Here is a 22,188-nt window from a genome sequence, read left to right as displayed (position 1 = left end):
TATCTCGGCTATATCTCGGCTATTCTCCGTTGAGTCTCGGCTATATCTCGCCTCGTCGAGGATGATTAGTTTGTACGGTGGGAGGCCACGGCTGGTGCCGCCCGTGCCGACGGAGACCTGGCGGCGAGGGCGGCGAGGGCCGGGGTGGGTGGGGGGGGTGGGGGTGGCAGCGCGCGCGCGTGTGTGTTTGTATGGTGGTGGTGGAGGAGGAGAGGCGGGAGCGGAAGGAGGAGGGGGAAGGGGGGAGGGGGGAGGGGGCGGCGGCGGCCTGCGCGAACGACTTGATCTTGTTGCGCACGACGGCGATGCCGCGCTCGTCCGAGGCGTTGAGCTCCATCACGCGCGAGCGGAGCTGCGGGAGGCGGGCGGGGGCAGCTCACGTCGCCAACCTCCCTCTCTTTTTCGTCTCTCTTGCGCGGCGAGCCAGCCGAGGTGAGCCCGCCGAGGTGCGACGCGAGAGCGCGCCGGGCACCCGCGGCCGGTTGTGGGGGGGACGGGGCACAGACCTCGTCGCCGAAGAGGCTGCGCGCGGCCGCGAGGATCGTCGAGGTCTTGCCCGTGCCGGGCGGGCCGTAAAAGATCAGGTGAGGCAGCTGCGCGGGGCGGCGAGACAGCGGTCAGCTGGAGAGAGGCGAGAGGCGCGGCGTTTGCGGGCGAGTGCGAGGGAGGCGCACGTTCTTCGACTCGATGGCGTTGCGCAGCGCCGCCGTCACCTCCTCCTGGTGCGAGACCTCGTCCATCGACTTGGGCCGGCTGCGAGTCGGGATGGCGGGAGTCGTGAGCGCACGTGGCCGGTGCGACGCAGGAATGAGCAGGCGGCGCGGTCGTGAGCGCGCACTATTTCTCGACCCAAGGCCGCTTGTCGGTCGTTGAGGCGGAGGAGGAAGCCATGAGGGTAGGCAGCAGAAGGAGCAGGCAACCGCGCGCCGGCTGTTCCCGCCAGGACAAAAAGAATTTAAACAAAACAACTCTCTCTCACAGCACACAGGCTCGACACAGGTGCGAACTGGCGCGTGCTAGTACTATCACCGGCACACAAAAAGAACCCCTTGCGGTTCTGTTGCCATCCCAAACTGCACACACACACACACACACACACACACACACACACACACACACACACACACACACACACACACACACACACACACACACACACACACACACACACACACACACACACACACACACACATGCACAGACACACAGCCCCTTCCCCTCCCCCCTCAAGGGCGAGGACACGCACAGGCCGCACCTCTAGTGAGGCCCGCATAGTATGTGGGAGACTCGTGCCGCCGCCCCTGCCACCCCTGTGTCAGTGTGCCTGTGGTAGGAGAGACTGCCAGCGACAAGCTGGAGGCAGGTCGCTAGACTGAGATGAGACCGCCAGTGGATGTGGGAGTCCACCGCGCACCGCGCTGCGAGCCTGTCGTGTCCCTTGTCAGGAGCAGGAGAGCCCCACCTGTCCCCCTGATCGTCCTTCCAAAATCCTGCTCGTGCAGGTGGGGACCCTGTCCTCCTCCCCCATCCCTCGTCTGGGTTTGTCTGTTTTCTTTCTTTCTTTCTTTCGGACGACCGCGAGGTGGCATGAAGGTTGCAGCGAGAATCGGAGAAGGACTGCGAAGAGAGATAGGAAGAGGCGGACGCCCAAGGGTGGGCGACGGCTAGCGCACCACACACCTCTCCTTAAAATCCCTGTGTGGTGGCGGCGTGCCGTCCTCCCATCCCTCCCTTGGGTTGTCTGTTTTCTTTCTTTCTTTTACCCCTCCTCCTCCTCCTCCCTCCTCGTGGGGACCCTGTCCTCGTCCCATCCCTCGTTTGGCGTGTCTGTTTTCTTTCTTTCTTTCTCAAACTGTCACTCCCCTTTCTCCCGGCCGGGGTGGGGCGCGCGCGGGCGGGGGCGGCGGGTGTGCGGGATGTCTGTGGGCCCGAGAGCGATATGCCATGTCCGCCTTGCGTTTGTTTCATAACATCGAAGGCTAGCTCAAAAAAGGATTCAAGAGAGAAAGGCACATACAAGGATTCATGTTGGCCACAGAGGCAGAGGAAAGAATTTTACGAGCAAACTCCCTCGCACGACACTGGGCACGGGACTGGCGCGCACTGGCAGTTCTGGCACTAACACAGAGGTACAGGGTACACGCTACTTGTACACCAAGGAGAGTTTTACAACAAAAGTCTCTCGCACACGCACGATTAGAGACTAGGTAGGTAGGTAGAAAGGTGAAGAACAGCCAGGCTCGGACTGGACACCAACGCGGTATGGGTGGACGCTGGACAGATGATGACGGCACGCACGAGCGACATACAGACACAAACAGGCTCACAAGACACACACGACAGCCAGATGGCTGCCACACACCCCCTGAGTTGGCGTACACATAACTCAAGGCCACATCCTCCCTGTCGCCCCCCCCAGCACCCACGGTGCCAAGAGTACAAACAAGGGCACAACGACAACAGACGACAGCAAGTAACATGCAAGGCTAGAGCAGGGCCGTCCCGTTTTGATCTCTCGATGAGTGGGGGGCCGAGCCGCCTCGGGGTGGCGGGCGGGCGGGCGTTTTGAAAAACAGAAAACAGAAAACAAGCGCACCCCCCCTAGTCAGGGCTCTCTAGCCCGTAGCCCGATCCCGATCATCCGGCCCGCTGGGTGCGCTTCTTAGCTCCCCGGCCCTGGATGTGAGGCTAATGACTGCACTCCAAGTGCTCCAAGTGCTCCAAGAGGGGGCCCGGGGGCCCGGGACCCCACTGGGAGTAGAAATTACGCCCGACCGTGTGTGGGGTCATGTGAGGTGTCTATGGACGCTCTCTTCACGGGCTAGCGGCCTACTGCCAGCCCTAACTCGCACTCACGGGCAGTGACAATTCAATGTGTGAGTGTTTGCGAGCAGAAGCGCGTGTGCATGTGCTAACTCTAGCTAGGCCGCACGTCGTGGCACTATGACGGAGGTGGACGTGCGGCCGCAGCGCGCCCGCCGCAGGCTCGGCGGTGCGCGCGTGTTAGCGAGAAAGTTGCGGGTAGAGCCGTGCCCGACTTTTCGAAGACGAGCCCCGCACCACACCCCACACGGATGCCAGCCCGCGTGCCTTCGCGCATCGCGGGAGTCGTCTCTGTCTCTCGAGACTGCTGACTGGGCACGCGCACGGGAAGTGACTGGCGCTCTGCCGCTGGCTCGCACTAACACAGTAAAAAATAAATATGAGGGTTCACATAATTATTATTTTGGTCCAACTGTTTTTGCAAGTGCGCGCCCGACCTGCATGCTCGGCGCAGCATAATCTCAGCACTCAATCTGCGCTGAGCGATCAGACCTTCAGAGCGTAGAGATTAGACAAGTTCCAACGAGCTGCGATCACGAACATGAACGATCAGGGTTCGTGGGGCGGGCCCGTCTCCTCCTCTTCCGGGCGCCGGGGACTAAGATGCAACCATTCGCGTGTCCGTGCGTGGAGCACGAAGTCTTCAGTCGACACTATTCCTCCAGCACGGCAATGCGAGGGCCGATCCCCGCGCCGTCCCCATCGGCGCCACCGCCTCCCATGCATCCAACGCCGGGTCGTAACGCTCCACTGAGCTGAGGCAGCTACGTTCGTCCTCGTCCTCGCCACTGTCGTCGTCCTCGTCCTCCGCGTTCTCTTCCTTCTTCCCGCCCGCGGCGTACAACTTTCCGTCGAGCACCGTCAAACCCATAGATTGCCGAGACGCCGCCATCGGAACCACTGCCTCCCACACGTTTGCTGCCGGGTCGTACCGCTCGACCGAGCTGAGCCTGACGCCGCCGAACCACCCGTCAGTGTGGCCGCCCACAGCGTACAGCTTGCCGTCCAGCACCGCCATGGCGTGCCTGTCCCGGTCTTCCGCCATCGGCGCCACCGCCTCCCACGCGTTTGTCGCGGGATCGTACCGCTCGACCAAGCCGAGGACGCCCTCGTCGTTGCAGAAGCCGCCCGCAGCGTACAGCTTGCCGTCGAGCACCGCCACGCCGAGCGAATGCCGCCCCCTCGCCATCCGCGCCACCTCCTCCCATGCATCCAACGCCGGGTCGTACCGCTCCACCCAGGGGAGGTGGCCGAAATCGTAGCCCCCCACAGCGTAGAGCTTGCCGTCGAGCACCGCCGTGCCAAGATAGGTCCGCGCCATCGTCATCGGCGCCACCGCCTCCCACGCATTCGTAGCGGGATCGTACCGCTCCACCGAGCTGAGGCGGCCGTCATCGTTGTGGCCGCCCACAGCGTACAGCTTGCCATCGAGCACCGCCACGCCGGGACACGTGCGTGCCGTCGGCATTGGCACCATCGCCTCCCCCTCCCACGCGTTCTCAGCCGGGTCGTACCGCTCCACCGAGTTGAGGCACTCGCCATCGCCGTCGTAGCCGCCGATCACGAGCAGGCGCTGCCTCTCGCGCTTCTTCAGAGTCTCCTTCCAGGCGCGGCGCCACGCGCGGCACGTCCCCTTGGCGGCGTGCGCCTTGGTCGGAAGCTGGGCGAGGATGTGCGGGGCGAGGTCCGGCGAGAGGAGGACCTCGGAGAGCACCCACTCGGGCTGCTCCAAGAGCCGTGCGACGTGCTCCTCCGCCACGCGCATCGCGGCGGCGCTCCAGAGGGGCGCCTGCTCGTCGATGAAGGCGACGAGCTGCTCTGGCGAGAGGCCCGAGAGGCGGGCGCCGATGCGGTGGGAGGCCATACACACGTACGAGCGGGGAGATCTGGGCAGCGGAAAAAGAGAAAGGGCGAGATGGTTGCAGCTGCCCTTGCTTGTTTCTCTTGGCACCTTGGAGTGCTGGGGGGGGCGACAGGAAGAATGTGGCCCTGAGTTATGTGTACGCCAACTCAGGGTGTGTGGCAGCCAGCTGGCTGTGTGTCTTGTGAGCTTGTTTGTGTCTGTGTGTCGTTCGTGCGTGTCGTCATCATCTGTCCCGCGTCCACCCATACCGCGTTGGTGTCCAGTCCGAGCCTGACTGTTCTTCACCTTTCTACCTACCTACCTAGGGAGTAGGTTGTAGAGGATGTAGAGTGTAGAGAGCTGTAGAGCTGTAGAGATGTAGAGCGCTGGAGAGCGCTGTAGAGCTGTAGAGCTCTACATTCGGCGCGGGACAGAGCGATGCAGATGTAGAGCACTGTAGAGCGCGATTTTGCTGTAGAGTTTGTTGTAGAGGCTCTACAGCAAACCCGCCGGGAAGGCAGTGACTCAAAGAGGTCGAGCCGCACTAGTGGGGTGTCTCCGAGCTTAATGGAGCTCTGATGAACGGCCTGACTATCCCTGACACACAGAGAGTCCCTCTGACGGCACACAACACCCTATAACTGCGTCATGACCAGCCTGCCATGCGTCGCCGGTGCCGCATTCGTCGCTGTGCTTCTGTAGCAGGCGGTGGACTGTCGGCTGCGAGGACGGTCGCACTTGCGCGAGGCGAGGCGAGCATTGCTGCGCGTTGCATGCGCCATGCCTCGCGCCAGCGCGTGCGGGAGCTCCTGGCTGAGCGTTGAGTCCAAGCGAGTTGCGCTGGCCACGATCGCTACGCCGAGCCGAGCTGACGCGCCGAGGCGCCGGCCAGTCGCAGCCGTGAGGCATGCCACAGCAGCAGAGGCACCTGCCACCCATTGGGCGGGCAGACAGAAGGCCAGGGCAGCACTGGCAAGTGCAACGCGCCTCATGTCGGAGAGCGACCGTGCCTCGTTCGCCGCTTTTGATGTAGAGTTTGTTGTAGAGATTTCACGTTGTAGAGCGCCTCTACATCGCTCTACATCTGCATCGCTCTGTCCCGCGCCGGATGTAGAGCTCTACAGCTCTACATTGCTCTACAGCGCTCCAGAGCGCTCTACATCTCTACAGCTCTACAGCGCTCTACACTCTACATCCTCTACACCCTCCCTCAGCGTTGCAGGCGTAATGGGCTCTGTCTCCGGCCCCCGTTTGTGCCGCGTCCCGTGCCCCCGAGTTCATTTTATTATGTCTCCGGCCTGTTCCCTGTCTCCTCCTGTGGTGTCGTCGTGTGTTTTGTTTCTTTTTGAGAGCTAGCGGTAGGGGTCGGCCGGCCGGCCGGGAGGGAGGGGCAACCGTCGCAACAGGCAAGCACATCCCGAGCCGGGGCTGCGCCTGGGGGTCGGCCTTCCCCGACGCGGATCTTGCCACGAAGGGCACGAGGCAGCCCGGTGAGGTTCGTGCCGGCAGCAGACAGGGCAAGACAACGGGAGAAGGAAAAGAAGATTAGTACACGGCCGGGACACGTGCACCCCACCTCTCCCGACCACGAGGCGGCACGCGACGAGAGCAGGGGTCAGAGAGATCCACAACAGAGCGACGCGCAGCCTTCCACAGAGCACTTTTCAGGGGCAGTGGCCGGAAAGGCGCTCCCCCGCGCCCCGCATCGGCGAGACGGAACGCCTCTCACCGGCCGCTCCTCCTGCAGGCGCCGCCGTGCCAGACATGCATGGACATTATTTTTCCAGAAACCAAGCTCTGCTCTCTGGGATTGGACGATCCGCAACACGCCGTCGGACGGCGCGGGCTGTCGCCTCACACACGGACACACAAACACAGAGGGCGACAGTTGACTCTCAGAAACGTGCCTGCCGCTATGAGCATTGGGGACATGGGCTGTAAGGCATAGCCTTGTGGTGGGCTCGCGCTGTCGCGCTCGGGCAGAGCAGACTACTCGCGTGCTCGCTCTTAAGAGACTCAGCTACAAACCTCTCCCAGGGTCGCCCACTTCACTCTTCTGGGATGCTTGGCGTCGACGAATGGGGGCTTGGCGGCGTGTGGCGGAGCGTGCGGTCGTAATAGTACCTGAGCCCATATGTAGGGTGGTCAGTCACAGTCGAGAGTGGATTGCACGCTTGGCTTCCCTTGCACGCGCTTGACATCCATGTGGGCAAAGGTCGGAGGCAGCACCTGAGACAGAGGACAGACCGCCTGACGATCTGTGAGGTGGAGGCGAGGCTGGCGGAGGCTCGAGCTGGCGTGTGAAGTGGCGAGGCGCGCCTCGCGCCCATCATTGAGCCGGCGCCTCCCGCGTCCCAGCGAGGAGCGGCGTATGGTCACCTTGGACCGCTCCGGGAAGACAAACTTTGTGGATCCTGACGGATCCCACCGCAGCTCGGCCTCAAACTCCCTGGAGAGCTCAAAGTCCAACGAGACCTGGCCGCATTGGCAGTAACGGCGACGGGTGTCAGCTGCCAAGACCTGGCGTGAGACGTGTTCACCGTTTGCGAAGGCTTCTCTATTCGGGAACGGTAGGGCGCACCTGGTATGTTGGTGGCCCGTAGTCCAGAATGGTGGCGAGCGGGACGGGGGTGCTCGGTGGCACCTTGATGAACACCGGCAGGAGGGATTTATCCCTGCGATCCGTGGGACGGCGCCAAGGCACGAAGCGGAGTCAGGCTGGAGGAATCGAGGCAGTCACTTGCGCGGGCGGCGAGTGTGGGGCCGCGAGAGCCGCACCGTCGATGGTGCATCCAGAACAGGATGGTCGCACCGGGCTCGCTCATTTGTTGAGGGGCAGGGCCGGGGCTTGCTGCTCTGCTGCCGCTCGGGGGTCTGTGGGCTAATTAGCAACGGGCACACTTGGGAACGCGCTTCGTTACAACATCCAGGAAGGTGCCGAGAGTTAGCCCGAGACCAATTGGGGATATAAGTTGTATCCCCAACGGCTCTAACCCAATTGGCTTCGGACTAACTCTCGGCACAACTTGGGTACTTTGTAGGGAAGTTAGCTGTGGATTCTTCTCATTCATTCATTCTGCGTCCCCCACCCACAAACAAACAAACAAACAAACAAGAGAGCGGGTAGAGAGAGCGTTCCTTCCCCCAGCCATGCATGGCTTGGTAAAAAGTAAGGATGGCGACTCGGCAGCGGCGGGTGGAGCCTGCAGGGAGCAACGCGCGGCGGGAAAGGATATCAATCAACCTATACATGCACATGATCGAGCTCTCCTCGCGCAAGGACGACTCTTCTGACGCCCACTGCGATCATTTGCCGCCAAGTCATATCGTTGCTCAGGTCCACTCTCTCTTCGGACACTTGTACCTCCACCGATGATGTTGGCGCTGGGGTCCCCTTCGGGTGCATCGTTTACGGTACAGCTGACGACGGGATTACCACTGGTGTTTCGTCCTCCTCGGAGTCTTCTTCCCCGGCTTCCTCCCGTTCGGCTCTACGTTCAGCGTGGCTCACCCTCCATGTAATCTGGCGCAAGTTTTCTTTTTTGCAAAAGTAGAAATTTCCGCGGCAACGCAGCAACGCTGCCAGCGCCCCCCCGGCCCAGGGCGGAGCACTTGCGACTCGGTTAGAAACCGCGGGCCAAGCCTATTCCTTCGCTTCTGCGGATGCCACAGACGAGGCGCCAGGCGGCCACGCGTGCGTGCGTGCGTGCGTCTGGCGTGCGTGCGTGCGTGCGTGCGTAAGGAGGAGCTCACCTCACCCCACCATGCCTCAGGTACACACACGAAGTGCTCACGCTCGGCCGGCAGCACGAGCCGGCCGCATGCGTACCGGCGGTCGGTGGGTGGGGCTGCATTTAGTGCCAGTGCGAGCCAGTCCCGTGCCCAGTGTTGTGCGAGGGAGCTTTGTGGTAAAATTCTTTTGCGAGGGGGTTTTGTTGAATTCCAAGAGCGGAATTCTTTTTTATATACCAAAAGGAGGGCTACACGAGGGCGACTCCGCGGAATTCTTTGGAAAACAGCCCGCCTGAACCAAAAGGCCTCGTTGTCGCTGTGAGCTTTATGACCATGCTGCTGCTCGCCACGCTCCTCTCGGCTCTGACCCCGCCGCCCGACCTCACATCGACCGACCTCTTCACGCCAGGCATGCCTGACACTGCCGGAGTTACGTACGCCTGCTATCGCATCCCGTCGATGGTCTGGGTCGCCAATGAGGCATCGCCGCACGCCGTGCTTCTCGCGTTTGCAGAGGGCCGCCGCGGCTCGTGCGCGGACAAGGGCGACGTTCGGATCGTCGCCCGACGCTCGTCTGATGGAGGGCAAACCTGGTCCTCGATTGAGCAGGTTGCGACGGCCATCTCGGGTACAAGCGCAGCCGCAGCCACAGCCACAGCCCCAGCGCAATGAGATCACGGCGCGATGATCGGCGCGATGGCCTGCTACTGCGCGTCTCGGCAACTCGGCCATCCGTCGCGGTTAGGTTGCGGTCGAGGCTGGCCACACGATCGGCAACCCGGCGCCTGTTGCGGACCTGGCTGTGGCAGGCAGCGTGCACCTTGTCCACGCTCGCGACGACACGCAGGCTCTCGCCGTGCGCAGCCGCCACGCGACAGCCTTCGTCTTAACCGCGGTGGCGCTGCTTCCGTCCAGGTCTTCCTCGTCAGCAGCGCCGACGGCGGAAGGTCCTGGTCCGAGCGCAGGAACCTCACCGCGGCCCTCAAGGCCAACCCCGCGCCAGAGGCGTTTGTGATGCCCGGGCCGCCCGGCGGCGTGCAACTCCAATCGGGCCGCCTGGTCGTCGGCATGTATGGCGAGGACGAGGCGAAGCAGGTTCAAACAACGGACTACTCTCCCCTCATGCCCCGTGATTCGTCCGAATCTCGGTCCGATCTCGGCTGCATTGCAGGTCCGCTCGTACGCGGCCTTCTCCGACGACCACGGCAGGACGTGGGCGCACGGGTCTCCGGCGGGCACGTCGGCGAGCGGGCCGGTCTACGGCGGCGGAGAGAACCAGATCGTGCCGTACGGAGGCGGCGGCACGCTCGCCATGTTCCTGCGCGGGCGCACGACGGCGGCTGACGACGTCTCTCACAACCACGGCCTCGCTTGGTCGTCGGATGGCGGCGCGGCGCGGAGCATCGCCTCGGCTGCACCTCGGCTGCACCTCGGCTGCATTTCGGCCTCCCTCTCGGAATCAGGCGCGACGTGGAGCAACGCCTCGCGGCTCGACATGCCCCTCTGGCGAGCGCTGCGAGGGTGTGCGGGGCGACCTCTCCTCACGCCGCATGCCGTGAAATAGGCTCAACATCTCCGGCTCGTATTGCGAGGGCTCGGCCGTCGCCACGCCCGACGGCGGGCTCCTCTCCCGGCGCGCCGAGCAGCCGTGGATGACGTCTCTTACCGTCCGCAGCTGCGAGCAGGCGGGCTCCTGCTCAGCGCACCTAGCTCCCGCAGCGGCGGCCGCTACAACCTGACGCTCTGGGCTCTCGCGCCAAACGCGCCCACGGGTGGCGGCGGCAGGTTGGAGTTTGACTACTACGCGACCCTCGACAAGGGCGCGACCGGCCGGCGCCGCCAGATCTTCGATGCGTCAGCAGCGTCTCTCTTCACGCCTCCGAGGGTTTGAATAGGCGGGGCGGCCTACTCCTCGATGCTGATGGGCGCGGCGAGCGGCGAAGTGGTCAGTTTGCACGAGCGGGGCCCGGGAGGCTACACGGTCTCTGCACTCACCTTCTCGCGCTTCGCGTACCGGCCGCGCCACCCGTCGGTGGGGCGAGCTGGGTCCGCCGCTGCGAGCTCTCCCGCCATCTCGCCGTCCCGCGCGCACCTAGTCTACGTGCCGGGAGGGCACGTCCGACCGGCCGAGTGCATCACCGCCCTCCCCAATCGGGCCGTGTACAACGTGTCTGCGGCCGAAGCGCCACGAGCCGGCTGCGAAACGACGGCGTCCGACGCGCCCGCGGTCCAGATCTACGCCGCCGACGCGCACCTGAAGAGCGCGGCTCCGCTGACGAGCCTCACGGCGGACTGGGTGGTCCCACCGCTGCCCAAAAGCCACCCGATCTTTGGCAGCCAGGTGGTCTACTTCTGGCCGGGCTTCAAGGCAACCGCGCCAGAGATGGGCTACCCGGTGCTGCAGCCGGTGCTGCAGTACGGCGAGCGCGGCCGGGCGTGGGCTCTCCAGTCGTGGTTCGTCGATGCGAACGACCGGCGGTTTCCGGTGGCGACGGCGCCCGCGGTGGATGTGCAGCCCGGCGACCGCATCACGAGCTACATGAGCCTCTCTGCCGACGGGAGCACGTGGACCGTCTCGGGCACGAATCGAGAGTCGGGGGAGGACTCGACGCTGCACATCGCGCACAGCCGCGCGGGCAGGGCCGACTACGACTACGCCATGCTGGTGAATGAGAATATCAACGTGGACGAGCGATGCGACCGCATGCCCGCGGCTCCAAGCCTCACGTTCACCAACGTGACGGTGAACGGTCACGCGAAGCCCGCCTGGGCCACACGTGCCGATTGTCATGGGAGCCCTCGGTGCGACTGCGGCAACGCTGCGAGCATCGGCGCCAACGGCGACGTGACGCTGAGCTGGAGTACCGACCCTCGCAGCAGGCCGTCTCGTAGAGCCAGCCGGTGAGCTGCCGCGTCTCATCGTTGCACGTTGGCCGTCCCGCCACGGTGGAGAACTTCCCTTTCTCCCGGCCCGGGGTGGGGCGAGCCTGCGCGGGGGCGGCGGGTGTATCTGTATGCGGGATGTCTGTGGGCCCGAGAGCGATGTGCGTGTGTCCGCCTTGCGTTTGTTTCATAACATCGAAGGCTAGCTCAAAAAGAATTTGAAATAATTATTATTGCAGAGTCTGAGCGGGCGTCGATGGGGCGGGGGCGGCCGCGCTGCCCACAAAGTCGAGTGGGCAGGAGACTGCACAGTGACACAAAACGCCAGGCGGCTGACTGTGTACTTACTACTCTAGGCGCTCGGGGCCGCGGTTTCGGCGGGTGTGCGGCCGCGAAGGCGGGAGAGGACACGCCGGAGAGGGTTCTTGCGGGCGCGCGAGGCTCCCTCACTCGGATCGCGATCCTCCTCAACCGCCGCCTCGTCGTGAGCAGCGGCCGCCGCCGTTGAGCTGTCATCGGGCGCGATTGAGGTGGGCTCGGCCGGCAGCACCAGCGCAGCGATGAATGTAGCGGCGAGCAGCACGACTGGAAGGCCGACACCCGGCGGCGGCTTTGGCGCAGCGGTGGCCTTGGCGAACAGGAGGAGCGAGGCGCAGGAGACGACAGCGAGCGGCGCAAACTCGCCGATGCCGCCGGCAGCGCCGCTGGAGGGGGCCAGGGAAGGCGATGGCGGCGATGGCGGTATCGCGACAGGCACGCGGCCACGCAGGAGGTCGTCATTTTGCGGTCCAGTAGTGGGTCGAACGGCCTTCGTTTTGACCGGCGTCGCCCGTTTCTTTGCCGCCGCTGCCGCCGCCTTCTTCGCCGCCGCCGCGGCCGCCCGTTTCTTCGCCGCCGCCGCGGCCGCCCGTTTCTTCGTCGCCGCCGCGGCCGCCCGTTTCTTCGCCGCCGCTGCTGCCGCCCGTTTCTTCGCCGCTGCAAGCGTCGATGCTCGCCTTTGTGCGTCAGCCTGGCGTCTTTCGACCGTTCTCTTCTTGGTGTCTTCGCGTTGCTTTGATACCTGACTCGGTGAACGCTGGTAGAGCAAAAGTGGGTGCGGCTGGCGAAGCAGCGATGCGGTTGGGGCGCCGACATTAAGAGGTAAATGCAGCGCCGCCGAACCAGCGAGCGAGGCCAGGAGCAAGCTGCCGCACCACATCGAAGTCGTAATGATATCGCGAAAATAAAAAAGCCCCGCCGGCCTCCCTTGGGGAGTTGGGAGCCCACCGTGCACCGCGCTGCGAGCCTGTCGTGTCCCTTGTCAGGAGCAGGAGAGCCCCACCTGTCCCCCTGATCGTCCTTCCAAAATCCTGCTCGTGCAGGTGGGCGTCTGGGGACCCTGTGGTCCTCCTCCCCCATCCCTCACTTGGGGTCTCGATGCCCAGAACTTAGACTACTCCCCCCAACCCCAGAGCCCAGAGCCCAGTGCTGGATTGAGATTTGAGGAGTGGCCGTGCGACGCTTCCGTACATCTTTTCTGTGTACGTACACGTGTGTGTGTGTGCCCCCCGACAGCGACACTCGGAGACTGAATGATACTCGGAGAACGGGCGACCTACGGCTTTGCCTCATCCTCTATGCTCCACATGTGCATGCACATGCACATGCACATGTGCATGCACATGTGCATGTGCATGCACATGTGCATGTGCATGTGCATGTTGTGCATGTGTCGACCCGCGATACCTCACTGCCCCGCCCCCGGCTCGAGCCCCGGCGCCCACACCTCGACCTTCTTGGGCAGCAGCTGGTTCGACAGGTCCTCCCCGTGTCCTAGGCAGCCGTCGTCGCCTTTGCCCCAGGTAAAGAAGGCGCCGTCGGCTGTGATGGCGATGCTGTGGCGGGTTCCAGCCGACACAATGATGACGCGCTGGTCAGCAAAGGCCTCGACCTTCTTCGGCAGCAGCTGGCTCTGCTCGTCGCCGTGGCCCAGCTGGCCATAGTGTCCATCGCCCCAGCTCCAGACGGCGCTGTCGGCGGTGAGGGCGAGGCTGTGTTCGTCTCCAGCCGACACGGCGACGACGCGCTGGCCAGCAAAGGCCTCGACCTTCTTGGGCAGCAGCTGGCCCAGCTGGTCGCCGTGGCCCAGCTTGCCGTTGGATCCACCGCCCCAGCTCCAGACGGCGCCGTCGGCGGTGAGGGCGAGGCTGTAGGTTCCTCCAGCTGAGACAGCGACGACGCGCTGGCCAGCAAAGGCCTCGACTTTCTTGGGCAGCAGCTGGTTCTGCCGGTCGCCGTGGCCCAGCTGGCCAAGGAGTCCAAAGCCCCAGCTCCAGACGCTGCCGTCGGCGGTGAGGGCGAGGCTGTGGTTGCCTGCAGCCGACACAGCGACGACGCGCCGCCCAGCTAAGGCCTCGACCTCCTTGGGCAGCAGCTGGTCCTGCTCGTCGCCGTGGCCCAGCTTGCCCCAGCTTCCACCGCCCCAGCTCCAGACGGCTCCGTCGGCGGTGAGGGCGAGGCTGTGGCACTGCGCTGCTGACACGGCGACGACGCGCTGGTCAGCAAAGGCCTCGACCTGCTTCGGCAGCAGCTGGTTCTGCGTGTCGCCGTGGCCCAACCGGCCCCAGAGACCGAAGCCCCAGCTCCAGACGCTGCCGACGGCGGTGAGGGCGAGGCCGTGGCCATCTCCAGCTGACACGCTCACAGCGCGCTCACCGCCCAGCGTCAACGGGAAGCGGGTCGGCGTGTTGAGCCGCGTCACGCCCTCGCCGTGACCGAGGAGCTCTTGAGCCGTTCCACACGACGAGAGCCGCCCCTCGCCGTCGATGAAGAGGCTGTGCTGCTCGCCTGCCGCCGCCCTCGCCGGCGGGTTGGACTCGCACAGCAGTGCCACAAAGCACAGCCACCGCACGGCGCAGCTCTCGCCCTCGGGCTGCGCCGGCAGCTCGAAGCCGCGCTCTTGCGCCCACAAGCGGATGCCCTCCGCCGCAAGCGAGGCGTGGAAGAGCGGCGAGACGGCCGCGACGCGAGCGATGTCGAGGGGGCCGTCGAGGCGAGAGATGGCGCGCAAGAGGAGCTCCGTGGGGAGGTCGAGGAGGCGGGTGGGCGGCGGCGTGTCTGGCGAGGGGGCGGCGGAGGAGGCGGGGGCGAGGCGGCGCGAGCGGCGGCGCGGCGGGCGCGGCGGGTTCGACATCGCGAGAAAAAGAAATCGCCCGGCCACACCACTTAAAATCCCTGTGTGGTGGCGGCGTGCCGTCCTCCCATCCCTCCCTTGGGTTGTCTGTTTTCTTTCTTTCTTTCTTACTTAAAATCCCTGTGTGGTGGCGGCGTGCCGTCCTCCCATCCCTCCCTTGGATTGTCCGTTTTCTTTCTTTCTTTTAGAGAGAGATTTTGAGAGAGAGAGAGAGAGATTTGTTGTTGTTTGAGATTTTTAGAAGCCAACAAGAAATGTGTCTCTCTCTCTCTTTTACGGCCACACCGGAAAAAAAAGAGACCACACCCACCACACCGGAATAGGTGACTGTGATCACGCCGGACGACACACCGGAGCGGCCGCGCTCTTTCCTCGGCGTACCGATCACCTACCTGCGCGGCTTCCGCCTTCTCTTCTCTACAAGGTAGCAGGCGTCACTGCACTCGCGCCACCGCCACTGTCTGACCCTCACCACTTAAAATCCCTGTGTGGTGGCGGCGTGCCGTCCTCCCATCCCTCCCTTGGATTGTCCGTTTTCTTTCTTTCTTTTACGGCCACACCGGAAAAAAAGAGACCACACCCACCACACCGGAATAGGTGACTGTGATCACGCCGGACGACACACCGGAGCGGCCGCGCTCTTTCCTCGGCGTACCGATCACCTACCTGCGCGGCTTCCGCCTTCTCTTCTACAAGCAGGCGTCAGAGCAGGCGCACATCGCTTCCAGGGAGGGAGAGCTGTGAATAGGCCAAGCCTCCTCCACGTCTCTGCCCCCGGCGTCCTCGCCCTGCCCGCCATCCTGTGGGGGCGGCGGGTGTGCGGCGGGTGTGCGGGATGTCTGTGGGCCCGAGAGCGATATGCCATGTCCGCCTTGCGTTTGTTCATAACATCGAAGGCGAATTCCTAGGAAGCCGCTGGATATAACTGGGGCCCCGGACGTAAGTGGGGCGGGCCCGGGCGGGGCCGGTTCGGGCCCGGCAGGGGCACCGGCGGGCCCCGGCCCCGGGTCAAAAGTGGCTGCTCCCGGCCGCCGAGCGTGCTTTTGCCGGGCCGGTTTTCTCCTCGCCGGGCCCACCTCGCGCAAAACGGGCCCGGCAAACCCTCCTGCCCGGGCCCGGCTGTGAGTGAGCCTGCGGGCCGTCCTATGTGCCGCAGACGGGCCCGGGCAGGACGGTTTGCCGGGCCGGTTTTCTCCTCGCCGGGCCCGCCTCGCTCCTCGACCTGCTGATTTGGGCGCTTTGGCCCGGGAGTGTGGCAAGCCGGGCCCGGCAAAGCGCGCGCGGGCCGGGCCGGGAGGGGCAAGCCGGGCCCGGCAGGGCGCGCGGGCCTTGCAAATCGACCCGTTTCCCATCCAATATCTCCCACTCGGCCGCGGAGGCCCCAACTGAGAGCGGGGCCCGGGGGAGGGAGTCCCTACTGGTCGTGCCCACCCCTCGCACGACCCCAGGCGACAGCGGGGACCCCGCAGCAGCATGGCGGCCCCCCTCTTTCCGGCGGCTTCCTGAACGTTTGAGCTCGCCCGAGCAAAATGTCCGGCAGGAGCCACAGCGGCCGAGATCAGGCTCCGCGCACCGACTTCTGCCGCCTCCAGGAGCTCGACGCCGTTCTCTCCGAGGACGTCGAGCGGAGGACGATCAACATGGGCGGTTTGCGCACGGTCGACCTCGGCCACGGGCGCAGCAAGCCGGCCGAAACAGTGCGGCTTGGTGACAAGATGGGAATGGCAGCCCAGGCCAACGACCTCGTCAAGGTGCAGCGCCTGATCAAAAGAGGTGTCTCGGTCAACGCCCGCAACTCGACCTCGGGCGTCACCCCGCTCGGCGTCGCGGCGGTGTGTCTTGCCCACCCCGCCACGCCGAGGCCCGCCCTTTTCGGAAGCCTGTGCCCGCGCCTGGTAGGAGCGCGGTCACGACGACATGGTCAAGGTGCTTCTCGGCGCGAGGGCGAACCTTGACGACACGACGCGCGAGGGGATGACGCCGCTGCACATCTGCTGCCAGTTCGGGCGCGCAGACACGGTGTGTGGTGATCGCGGCTCGCCCTCGCTCCCTCGCTCCCTCGCTCTCTTGCTCGCTCTCTCGCCAATCCTAGAGTCCCGCGGCGTCAGTCGCCCGTTCCACTCCAAGACACCGAGGCCCGCGCGCCGCCTGCCCGCCGGCCGCCGACTGCGGTCATCACAAAGCGTGCGGTGTCAGGCATCTACCCGTGACCTGACCCCTGACCCTGACCCTGACCCTGACCCTGGCCCTGGCCCTGACCCTGACCCTAACCCTGACCCTAACCCTCACCCTCACCCTCACCCTAACCCTAGCCCTAACCCCTAGCCCTAACGGTGCCAGGTGCGGCTTCTCGCGGCGGCGGGGGCCAACGTCAACTCGGTGGCTCGCAACTTGCCGCCCGGCCACAGCTGTGAACGGCGTCTCTTCACACCTCACGCTGTGACCAGGTGGCTCGCAACTTGCCGCCCGGCCACGAGCAGACCTCCTCCACACCGCTCATGTCGGCAGCTGGCCGGCTTTCCGTGCCGACAGTGAAGGTCCGTCCGTCCGTCCGTCCGTCAGTCAGTCAGTGATGGCACACACGTGAAGCACCGACCTCTCGCTCCCCCCCCCCCCCCCTTCTTGCACCGCCGCCGCCGCCGCCGCCGCCGCCGCCGCCGCCGCCGCCGCCGCCGCCGCCGCCCGCCACCGCCCGTCGCCGCCCGCCACCGCCCGTCGCCGCCCGTCGCCGCTGGCGGCCACCCCGCCGCCGCCGCCGCCGCTGCATCGGTTGCATCGGCTGCATCGGCTGCATCTGCTGCATCGGCTGCATCTGCAGCGGCTCCTCACGCCGCGCCCTTCGCCCACGCGCCTCCTCAGGCCCTCCTCGAGGCTAATCTCGGGTAATCTCGGGTAATCTCGGGTAATCTCGGGTAATCTCGCACCTCCTCAGGCCCTCCTCGAGGCTAATCTCGGGTACTCTCGGGTAATCTCGGGTAATCTCGCACCTCCTCAGGCCCTCCTCGAGGCGCGGGCCGACGTCAACTTCCGCCCGCGCCCCGCCCGAGGCTGCACCGCCCTCCACCTCGCCTGCCGGCTGGGCGCGCTCGACGTGCTGCAGGCGCTGCCCCGCCCCCGAGTCGTGCCCCGAGTCGCGCCCTCCCCGCGCCTCCCCGCTTCGCACTCCCGCCCGCGCCACCAGCCCCAGGCTCGGCCCAGAGCCGCCCCGACGGCCCAGAGCCGCCCCGCCACGACTCTTCAGCTTCGCCCCACTTCCCCAGAGTCAGCCCAGAGTCGCCACGAGTCGGCCCCGAGTCTCGCCCAGAGTCAGCCCCGAGTCGGCCCCGAGTCGCGGAGGCTGTCCGGACGTGCTGCAGGCGCTTCTCGACAGCGGCTGCGCGAACACGGGCATCCGCAACCGAGAGGGCGAGCCGCCGTAGACAGAACAGAGAGGCGAGATGTGTTTTACCGACGATGGGGACAGACCGGCGGCGGTGCGGGTGGGGGGGGCGGAGGAGAGAGGGTGACGGCACGATGGAGGGACACAGAGACCACACGCGCAGAGCACAAGACACTCAGCCAGCGGGCACTCCCTCTGTTTCGATGTGGGGCCCCTGTCCTTGCACCTCTCGTCGGAAAATGGGGGGGGGGGGGGGGGGCTCCGAGACGCTTGTGATGAGCGGTGTGCCTTTGTCTCAAGGCGAGACGCCCCTCGAGATCTCCCACAATCTCCCACAATCTCCCACAATCTCAAGGCGAGACGCCCCTCGAGATCTCCCACAATCTCCCACAATCTCCCACAATCTCCCACAATCTCCCACAATCTCCCACAATCTCAAGGCGAGACGCCCCGCGAGACGGCGATCGTGTGGAGCTTCTCGCGCCGGCACCTCAAGTGCGCGCTGCTGCTGCGCGAGCACGAGGCGGAGGACGCGCCGCCCCCGCTCTCCGACAAGTCCGACAGGTAGATCGCCCGCAATCTGCCACGATCTCCCACAATCTCCCACAATCTGGCGCAGTCTCACACAGACCTCCGACAAGCCCGACAGGTACATCGCCCGCAATCTGCCACGATCTCCCACAATCTCCCACAATCTGACGCAGTCTCACACAGACCTCCGACAAGCCCGACAGGTACATCGCCCGCAATCTGCCACGATCTCCCACAATCTCCCACAATCTGACGCAGTCTCACACAGACCTCCGACAAGCCCGACAGGTACATCGCCCGCAATCTGCCACGATCTCCCACAATCTCCCACAATCTGACGCAGTCTCACACAGACCTCCGACAAGCCCGACAGGTACATCGCCCGCAATCTGCCACGATCTCCCACAATCTCCCACAATCTGACGCAGTCTCACACAGACCTCCGACAAGCCCGACAGGTACATCGCCCGCAATCTGCCACGATCTCCCACAATCTCCCACAATCTGACGCAGTCTCACACAGACCTCCGACAAGCCCGACAGGTACATCGCCCGCAATCTGCCACGATCTCCCACAATCTCCCACAATCTGACGCAGTCTCACACAGACCTCCGACAAGCCCGACAGGTACATCGCCCGCAATCTGCCACGATCTCCCACAATCTCCCACAATCTGACGCAGTCTCACACAGACCTCCGACAAGCCCGACAGGTACATCGCCCGCAATCTGCCACGATCTCCCACAATCTCCCACAATCTGACGCAGTCTCACACAGACCTCCGACAAGCCCGCCAGGTACATCGCCGCGGCGATGGCGCGGCTGGCGGCGGCGGTGGAGTCAAACAGGGCCGACCTCGTCGACAGCGAGGAGGGTGGCGGCGAGGGAGCCAAGCTGGCGCTTCCGTCGGAGCTGGAGACTGCGTGCATGCGCCCACTTCGAGTCGAGCGGCGGCACTCCTCGTAGGCCCTTCCGTCGGAGCGGCGATCTCGGGTAATCTCGGGTAATCTCGGGTAATCATGCACTCCTCCCCTCGTAGGCCCTTCCGTCGGAGCTGCGATCTCGGGTAATCTCGGGTAATCTCGGGTAATCATGCACTCCTCCCCTCGTAGGCCCTTCCGTCGGAGCTGCTCTCTGCGTACATGCGCGCCGGCTCCGCGCTCGGTGACGTCGGTATGATCAAGAACCTCGCCGCGGCGCCGACCAGCCTCGCTTGCGTACCGGAAGGGTGCGGGCAGCGTGAGCTCTTCACGCCGTGTGAGCTGTGAACAGGCGCAGCCCGACCTCGTCAGCGTGATGACTCAGTGCTCTTCATCCATTGAGCCGGTGTCGTTCGTAGGCGCAGCCCGACCTCGTCAACGTGCCCGACGCGACGGGGCGCACGGCGCTGCACGCCGCATGCGAGAATGGGCACGTCGGCATCGCCGCGGCGCTGCTGGGGAACGGCGCGTATGTCGACGCGCAGCGGAAGGACGGGCAGACCCCGCTGCATGTCGTTTGCGCAGGTGAAGCTCCGTGGGGATGCTTCGGTCGCACGACTGCCCCCCCTCCCCCTGGGAGCCCCCCAGAGCCGCCCTCGCCGACGCCCCCCCCCCCCCCCCTCCCCCTTCCCCCACGGCAGGCGGCCACCCGCTGCTCGTGCAGCTGCTCCTCCGGCACGGCGCCAGCCAGAGCATCCCGGACGAGGCCGGGAAGGTGGCGCGGGACGTCGCAACACCCGAGGCGGCCGCGGCGTTGCCACCGTCGCTGCCGGAGCTAGGCATCTTGTGATAGTGCGCAACCCCACGAGGACGACCTGATTCGTTGTGTGCATCTACGAGTAAGGCAATGGTGTACTGACGTAGTTACCGCTCTACGTAAAGCCACGGTGTAGACTACAAGTTGTAGTTGTGAGTCTGTAGCGGCTCTGTACAGTCCACACATAACTACTCAAGCTCAAGCGGATACACAGGGCGGGGACGAAGGCGGATCCGAACGCGATAACACCCCAGCACTCGCTACTGAAAGATTTCGTAGCCTCTAGCCTTCTCCGTGTCCCGGGAGCACATGCGAGGGGGCGGGGGGCGGGTGTAACTGTAAGCGCGCCGAGACGAGCCGCCGCCACAGCAGCCAGCAGCAGCGTCCCACAGTCTGTGAGGGGCCCACACCGGCGCCCACACTGGTGTCTGAGTACTGAGAGATGCTCGGTCGCACTCTATGGCATTGGCCATGCCACTTCCTCACGCCACCGCCCACCCTTCGTACGACTGTGTGAGCAGCTCCCGGCGGGGCCTCGAGGGACTGCACGCGCGCCCGCGCGGCGCAGGGGCCCAGCCCATAGCCACGACCGTTCACAAGAGAACGCACCCCAGAGTACGAGAGACCCTTCCCCATGGCTGCCACTGCGCCAGCTGTCCTTGCGCGCGGGCTAGGCCGCCTCCCGCGCCCTGGCCCTCGCAGCGGCACCTGACGCGCGCCTCGCCTTGGCTGCGGCGAGCGCCGCCTCTGCCGCCGCCGCTGCTGCCTCGGCCGCCGCTACTGCCGCCTCCTCCGCCTCCTCCTCCTCTGCGGCAGCCTCCTCCTCCTTTGCCGCTGCCACAGCCGCCGCCTCCGCCTCAGCCTGCCGGCGCGCCTCCGCTGCCGCCTCCGCTGCCGCTTCCGCTGCCGCCTCCGCTGCCGCCTCCGCCGTCTCCTCGTCGCCCTCCTCCTCGCTCGCCTCGTCCGCCGCCTCTCCCAGCGCCTCCGCCAGCCCCTCGACCGACGTCTCCGCCGTGATGCCGAACCGCATCCTCTCCTCGTGACACTTCTCGAGAAGCAGGAGAAGCCTCGCCTCCTCGGCCTTCTTCGCCGCCTCGGCTGCGTCTGCCTCCGACGGCGCCTCGGCACCCTCCTCGGCCTCCTGCGACGACCCCGCCCCGCCCGCCGCGCCGCCCTTCTTCTTCTTCTTCTTGCCCTTCTTGCCCTTGGCGCGCTTCTCCGCCTCGACCTCCGCCAGCAGCTCCTCGGCGTGCCGCGCCGCCTCCTTCTCCTCCGCCGCCCTCTGCGCCGCCCTCTCCGCCGCTCCCGCGGCCCACGCCGCCTCCGCCGCCGCCTTCTCCGCCGCCTTCTCCGCCGCCGCATGCTCCTCGAGGGCGCGCACGCACTCGGTGTGGCCCTCCTGCTTGGCCCACTGCAGCGCGGTGTTGCCGTGAGCGTGCAGCGTCGCGTCTGCGCCTGCCCGCAGCAGCTGGCGCACGACGGCGGGACGGCCTTGGTAGGCGGCGAGAATCAGCGCGGTGTCGCCGTCGTTGGTCTGCAGGTCGATCGCCGCGCCGTGCCGAATCAGCGTGTCGACCGCTTTCTCTTCGCCGCTGCCGGCGGCGCCCATCAGCGCGGTGTTGTCGAGAGCAGTTTGCTGGTTGATCTCCGCGCCGTGCCGCAACGCCAACTCGACCACCTTCTCGAAGCCATTCACGGCGGCGAGATTCAGCGCTGTGGCGCCTTTGATGTTCTGCAACGAGACATCCGCACCGCGCTGGAGCAGCGCCTCGGCCAGCCCATCGTGGCCACAGGCCATTGCGACCATCAGCAGCGTCACGCCGCTCACAGGGCCGCCCGAAAAGACGAACTGGAACCTCGCGTTGACCCGCCCGCCGCCGTCGAGCCACGCCAGCACCACCGCCTCCTCGCCGTCCTCAGCCGCGTCCACAACCTCCTCTGGCACCGCCCCGCTGCTCGGCTCCGCCTCCTTGCCACCCTCGCCGCTCGAAGCAGAGGCCGCGGCACTCGCACCCATCGCCGCGCCTGCGCCGCCTGCCGGCGGTGCCTTGCTCCGGCTCGCCGTCACCCCCCTGAGATACGTCCTG

The 22,188-nt window shown here is 65.4% G+C and overlaps 4 protein-coding genes across 4 annotated transcripts in view; 2 read left to right on the top strand and 2 right to left on the bottom strand.

The window, feature by feature from the left end:
• EMIHUDRAFT_215162 (hypothetical protein) overlaps positions 1–891 on the bottom strand; it is a gene marked incomplete at both ends in the record, with an annotated part of 1,539 nt that extends 648 nt beyond the window's left edge. The window contains 4 exons of the mRNA XM_005763264.1: positions 279–352; positions 507–593; positions 675–753; positions 839–891. Of these exons, the coding sequence (XP_005763321.1) occupies positions 279–352; positions 507–593; positions 675–753; positions 839–891 (293 nt within the window). The remainder of the gene's footprint in view (positions 1–278; positions 353–506; positions 594–674; positions 754–838) is intronic.
• Positions 892–8,725: 7,834 nt separating this feature from the next.
• On the top strand, positions 8,726–11,303 carry EMIHUDRAFT_104979 (hypothetical protein; the record flags this gene model as incomplete). Its single annotated transcript, XM_005763263.1, has 6 exons — positions 8,726–9,007; positions 9,144–9,254; positions 9,314–9,493; positions 9,570–9,772; positions 9,963–10,065; positions 10,740–11,303. The coding sequence occupies 6 exons, from the start codon at positions 8,726–8,728 to the stop codon at positions 11,301–11,303; spliced, it is 1,443 nt and encodes a 480-aa protein (XP_005763320.1).
• A 330-nt stretch (positions 11,304–11,633) lies between these two features.
• Positions 11,634–12,061, bottom strand: EMIHUDRAFT_215156 (hypothetical protein; the record flags this gene model as incomplete). Its single annotated transcript, XM_005763262.1, has 2 exons — positions 11,634–11,985; positions 12,033–12,061. The coding sequence occupies 2 exons, from the start codon at positions 12,059–12,061 to the stop codon at positions 11,634–11,636; spliced, it is 381 nt and encodes a 126-aa protein (XP_005763319.1).
• A 3,846-nt stretch (positions 12,062–15,907) lies between these two features.
• Positions 15,908–20,289, top strand: EMIHUDRAFT_422274 (hypothetical protein). Its single transcript, XM_005763261.1, has 11 exons — positions 15,908–16,285; positions 16,353–16,472; positions 16,794–16,832; positions 16,901–16,990; positions 17,449–17,553; positions 17,810–17,868; positions 18,273–18,396; positions 19,162–19,287; positions 19,477–19,581; positions 19,704–19,869; positions 19,986–20,289. The coding sequence occupies exons 1-11, from the start codon at positions 15,983–15,985 to the stop codon at positions 20,132–20,134; spliced, it is 1,386 nt and encodes a 461-aa protein (XP_005763318.1). The 5' UTR covers positions 15,908–15,982; the 3' UTR covers positions 20,135–20,289.
• Positions 20,290–22,188: the final 1,899 nt, after the last annotated feature.

This window comes from Emiliania huxleyi (genome assembly GCF_000372725.1).
Source record: "Emiliania huxleyi CCMP1516 unplaced genomic scaffold EMIHUscaffold_64, whole genome shotgun sequence".
In the NCBI taxonomy this organism is placed as follows: Eukaryota; Haptophyta; order Isochrysidales; family Noelaerhabdaceae; genus Emiliania; species Emiliania huxleyi.
This window is presented reverse-complemented; position numbering and strand designations above follow the sequence as displayed.

Coding starts and splice junctions, on each gene's coding strand:
- EMIHUDRAFT_422274 (XM_005763261.1), top strand. CDS start 15,983: ATGTCCGGCAGGAGCCACAGCGGCCGAGATCAGGCTCCGCGCACCGAC. Junction 16,473..16,793: donor AGTTCGGGCGCGCAGACACG/GTGTGTGGTGAT, acceptor TAACGGTGCCAG/GTGCGGCTTCTCGCGGCGGC. Junction 19,870..19,985: donor GCTGCATGTCGTTTGCGCAG/GTGAAGCTCCGT, acceptor CCCCCACGGCAG/GCGGCCACCCGCTGCTCGTG.